At 49.2% G+C, this 5,734-nt stretch overlaps 1 protein-coding gene across 2 annotated transcripts; it reads left to right on the top strand.

Annotated features, from left to right (window-relative positions):
- The first annotated feature begins 3,925 nt into the window (after positions 1-3,925).
- On the top strand, positions 3,926-5,448 carry LOC125537403. Of its 2 annotated transcripts, XM_048700711.1 has the most exons (3): positions 3,926-4,106; positions 4,193-4,493; positions 4,909-5,448. In XM_048700711.1, the coding sequence occupies exons 1-3, from the start codon at positions 4,005-4,007 to the stop codon at positions 5,151-5,153; spliced, it is 648 nt and encodes a 215-aa protein (XP_048556668.1). In that variant the 5' UTR covers positions 3,926-4,004; the 3' UTR covers positions 5,154-5,448. The 2 variants fall into 2 exon arrangements, with proteins under 2 accessions (XP_048556668.1, XP_048556669.1); XM_048700712.1 differs by having other exon boundaries at positions 4,050-4,493.
- The last annotated feature ends 286 nt before the right edge of the window (positions 5,449-5,734 follow it).

Genomic DNA, 5,734 nt, shown 5'->3' on the forward strand with positions numbered 1-5,734 from the left:
GTCTTCACTCGAAGACATAGGATTTTGGTTAAGCATCACTTCAGTCATTCTGACTGGTTCACTTGGACCCCACTTAACAGTATGGTGGTTCCTATGACTCAACAAAGAAGAAAAAGAACGACGAAAGAACTAAGTCTTCGCGCTCCATAGTCTTCATGCGATGTCTTCTCTTGTCATAGTCTTCAATGTGAATGTCTTCACATACCACCTTTGACTTTAATGTCTTCTTACATTTTAGGGGCCATCTCTGGTAGGAAAACCGAATCAATGAGGGACTTCTACCTGTGTTATCCTGCAATTCTCACAAACACATTAGTCCCTCAACTAGGTTGGTCGTCCATACTCCAAAACCAACTAGGGGTGGCACTAGATGCACTTACACCCTCGCTCCCTCTTCTTTTATACTGAATGATGTACTCGTTTCTCCCTCTATTGTTACCAATCTTATATATGTTAGGCAATTCACTCGTGACAATTTTTGTTCTATTGAGTTTTACCCATTTGGTTTCCTTGTGAAGGACCTACGAACGCGGAAGGTGCTCCTGATCTCCACTAGTTTCGATGACCTCTACCCACTCTTCGGCAGCAACTCGCCATGGCCTACTGCCTTCACCGCCATCACTTCCATGTCGGACATATGGCATCGCCGGCTTGGGCATCCCGGCGCGCACTCCTTTTCTTCATTAGCCAAAGATTTTCTTAGCACTTGTAATAAGCCCCCGCACACTCCATGTACTGCTTGTCAGCTGGGTAGACAGCCTAGGCTTCCTTTCCTTTCCTCTCTAAATAAATCTTATGCTCCCTTTGATTTAATTCATTGCGACCTGTGGACCTCGCCTGTTGTAAGCTTTTTTGGGTTTCAATACTACTTTTGTTCTGGACGACTGCACTCACTTCTCCTGGTCGTTTCCCTTACGTAACAAATCTGACACGTCCTCCGTTCTCCAACGTTTCTTTACATTTGTTCATACACAATTAGGCACAGTGATTAAAAGCATGCAATGTGACAATGGCGGTGAGTTCATCAACTCTTCCCTTCGTGCCTTCTTCTCCTCCAACGGCATTGCCTACCGTTTCTCCTGCCCACACACTTCGCCTCAAAATGGAAAAGCTGAGCGACTCATCCGCACTACCAATGATATCGTCCGCTCCCTTCTCTTCCAAGCCCACCTCACACCACCATTCTGGGTAGAAGCATTACACACCGCCACATACCTTCTCAACCGAAGGCCCTCCTGTGCCATCAATGACTCTACGCCATACTTTCTTCTCCACGGCTCCCATCCCTCGTATGATCATCTCCGCGTGTTTGGTTGTTTGTGTTTTCCCAACCTATATGCCACCACCGACCACAAACTATCCCCACGCTCGTCTCGGTGTATTTTCTTGGGCTATCCCCTCGAACACAAGGGATATCGTTGTTACGATCTCACCTCTCGCCGTGTTATAGTTTCCCGGCACGTTATTTTCGACGAAACGGTATTTCCATATACGCCACCCACATGCATGTCACAAACACCCACGTCCACAGACAATCCCAACATGTGGATATCACCTACTAGCCCTGTCACCGTGGATCCCGAAACCGATCTCCCCAGCCAGCCGCGCCCGGCCCCCACCTGATCCGCTCGGATCGTGCGCCCCCGCCCCCCACCCCCCCGCGTGACTCCCCCACCCCATCCGCTGCCTCCACGTGTTCCCCAACCAACCACGCGCCCGCTTCCACCTCCCCTGGCCCGCGCACTACGCCCGGCTCCCCCCTGACGCAATCCACCTCCAAATCTGTGCCCACACGCAGCGCCGAACCCTCCACACGCAGCGAATCTTCCTCGCCTTCCGCGCCTGTCGGCCCGGTCCCCTCTCCTGCGAGCCCCACCAGATCCTCCTCGTCTTCCGCACCGCCAACCACGCCGCTCCCACACCTTCCACCGCGTGCCATTCCCATAGCTCCTACCAAAAATAACGATCCATGTCCACCCGTGCCAAGTTAGGTTTTTGCATGCCCAAGCGCCTCTTCCTTGTAGATTCTACCTCACCGGCTATCTCCCCAATTCCTCCTACCTACAAGACTGCTCTCAAGGATCCTAATTGGCAACAAGCTATGGTAGATGAATTTAACGCTTTAATGAACAACTCTACTTGGTCTTTGGTGCCTAAGCCTGCAGGTATCAATGTGGTCACGGGGAAATGGATCTTTCGCCACAAGTTCAACATGGACAGTTCTTTAGCCCGCTGTAAAGCACGTTGGGTGGTGTGTGGCTTCTCCCAATGCGAGGGTGTGAACTATGATGAAACCTTCAGCCCGGTGGTCAAACCCACCACTATTCGTGTTGTGCTCAATATTGCCACCTCGCAAGCATGGCCCATCCATCAACTTGATGTCAAGAATGCCTTGGTGCATGGTGATCTCCAAGAAACGGTGTATTGCTCTCAACCGGCGGGCTTTGTCGACAAATCCTTTCCGGACCATGTGTGTCTTCTTCGGAAGTCCCTCTATCGTCTCAAAAAAGCACCACGTACATGGTTTCTTCGCTTTCGGTCCTATTTGCTCTCTCTTGGTTTTTGTGCTTCCAAAAGTGACACCTCACTCTTTATTCTCCACCGTGGTTCCACCATTGCATACTTGTTGGTTTATGTCGACGATATTATTCTCACTGCCAACTCCACCACCACTCTAAAGCTCCTCATTCGGTCTCTCAAAACTGAATTCTCTGTGTCTGATTTAGGTGCTCTACACCACTTTCTTGGCATCAATGTGACCCCCAATGCTTCTGGTTTTTTCCTTTGCCAACAACAATATGCCTTGGAGATTCTAGAGAGAGCAAAGATGTTTAATTGCAAACCAGTGTCCACCCCCATTGATACTAGCTCCAAAGTATCTTCAACCGACGGCTCTGTTCTTTCCAACCCTACTCACTATTGTAGTCTTGCCGGCGCGCTTCAATATCTTACCCTCACACGTCCGGACATTGCTTATGCTGTCCAACAGGTGTGTTTGTTCATGCATGAGCCGCGGGACACCCACATGCAGCTCATCAAGAGGATACTACAATACTTGCAAGGCACCTCCCACTATGGCCTTCAGCTCTATCACTCCTCTTCGCATGATCTTGTTTCCTACACTAACGCCGACTGGGCAGAGTGCCCGGACACGCGCCGCTCGACCTCAGGGTTTTGTGTGTTTCTTGGGTCCAATCTCATTTCATGGTCCTCCAAGAGACTACCAACTGTTTCTTGCTCCAGCGCCGAAGCCGAGTACCGTGGCGTGGCTAATTGTGTGGCCGAGGCTTGTTGGCTCCGTCAACTTCTTCATGAGCTCAAACATCCTCCTTGGCGTGCCACAGTGGTTTACTGTAATAACATCAGTGCCTCTTACCTTGCGTGTAATCCCGTTCAGCATCAACGCACTAAACATGTTGAGATAGACCTACACTTCGTCCGAGATCGCGTGGCACTTGGCGAAGTCCGGGTCCTCCATGTCCCCTCTTCCTCTCAGTTTGCCGATCTCTTCACCAAAGGACTGCCGTCACCGATCTTTTATGACTTCAGGAACAGCCTCAACGTCCTTGCCAACGGAGTTCCGGCTGAGGGAGGGTGTTAGATATTTGTATATCATGTAACGGGATTATTATTGTAACTCTCCTGTAATTGTGGATCGCACCATGCCAGGGCCTGCGTGCCTATTTTGTAGGGCATAAGTGCTCTTTTTCCTTGTATAAGTGTTGTACTTTGTATCTGAGGTAATCAAGGCAACAATTATTCTCTCCAACTGCCCGGCCCAAACAAACTGAGAACAGAGGCAATGCTCGGGCCCAAATTCGAATGCGATACGTTCAGAAAAAGAAAAAGAAAAACTCGAATACGATAGGGATGGGTTGAATCTTGGATATTAAGATGAGGTCTGAGGATAAGATGAGTAGGAATTGTCAAGTGGTTCAAGGCTTGAGGCATCCGGAATTTGAGACCAAAGCAGTCTTGTTTCTCTGCAGCAGCCGACGCTGCTGATGCCCGAGCCCCACCAAATCCACCAACCCCCCCCCCCCCCCCCCCCCCCCCCCCCCCCAAACCCCGTTGCCTCCACGGCTGCAAATGCCCGGCGCAATCCGGTACCATTTCTTCCCATTCTCCGTGCGGAAGGAACGAGACAAGTTCTTCCTCTGATTTCTTGCTTGTCTTCTTCCTTGTTGTTGAGGCCCCGCTGCCGCTGCCGCTGCCGGAGATCCCGGTGCCGCCGGTGCAGCCGAAGATGATCATAAAGGGGATGCTGGGCCGGTATGAGCGGTGGAACCCCGTGCACCCGACGGCGGGCGCCTTCTGGGGCGTCGGGCTGGGGTTCGGCTGCGGCGTCGGGTGGGGCCCAGGGTTTGGGCCGGAGGTCATCGGCTACGTCGGCGCCGGATGCGGCGTTGGCTTCAGCGTCGGCATCACGCTCGCCGGTGTCGGCGTCGGGCTGCCACAGCACGGCATCATCAAGAACCACTACCACGGCGGCGGTATGACTCTTCTGCTTGCACAACAAGTGTCACTGACTAGTCCTATTCTTATTCTTAGATGGTTGGGAATGTCTTATCAAGTACTCAAGCAATCTTGCGGTGTTTGGTTTCGTAAAAACTGCATTTCAATTGGTGTAGAGATGAACTAATGAAGAACATAACCAACCGCTCCTTGGTGTTGAAAAATTGTAGTTTTAATAGCTCTGCACATGTGATTGCAACTACAGCATTGGATATACTTTTTTATATGAGAAATGGATATACTTATAATTTAATGATGCCTTTTTCCGTGTTGGTATATAGGGTTCTATTCAGCTTGAGTCCTTGTCTGCCACAGCCTTATGCACCTCGTTGCTAGTTAACACTAGAATATGACACTTTGAATAACATGCTCGTTTCCCATTTGATATGATAGGTTTTGCAAGCAATGTCCCATTCGAATTGACCATGCTAAAAGGTATGGTATGGGATGCCATCAGTTATGCGAGCAACGTCACAGCTACGAGGAAAGAATCTCGACAGAAGCTTTTAAGATGTCAGGAGAACCCTCAAGTTTCAGGAGGAGTTGATCTGCCCAAGCTGGGGAAAGGAATGTCCAGCAGCTTCCGATCAACGATGGAGTGTATCAAGGCCTTCACAAATCAGAATTGGCCTCCATAGCAGCACCCAAGTAAACTGAAGATTGATAAACCGAGCTTTGTGTGCAAACCACCCACCCGGGATCAAAGCCTGGGTAGTGGTACCCCTTTCACTGGGTGACAATGGGGTAGTCGGATGCAGGTGGCTCGTATGGCGTCCACCACAGGGTTGACGTCCCTTCTAAAGGAAAATTAAGGACTTGTACTTTATGAATAAGAACCCCCATGGCACACATAGATACATTATACTCCCTCCATTTCATAATGTAGTGTGTTCATGCTTTTCGAGATTTAACTTTGACCATAAATTTAACCAACATGGGCAACTAGAGTGGGAGCATGACAGATACCTTTGAGTTCGTATTCGAAAGAAGTTTCCAAAGATATAATTTTTCAGTAAAATGATTTATGTATTATTGGTCCGCATGATTTATGTATTATTGGTCTAATTTATGGTCAGCGTAGAAGCACTATATTATGGAATGGAGTACATATTTCTTCATCATATGTTTTTGGCATGCGCAAGTTTAAAATTTTACGGTTATAAGGGGAAACAGTTCCAACTGAAGAACATGCTAGCCTGTAATCTAGCTATTGATTTTT

This window comes from Triticum urartu, chromosome 2, assembly GCF_003073215.2.
Source record: "Triticum urartu cultivar G1812 chromosome 2, Tu2.1, whole genome shotgun sequence".
NCBI lineage: Eukaryota > Viridiplantae > Streptophyta > Magnoliopsida > Poales > Poaceae > Triticum > Triticum urartu.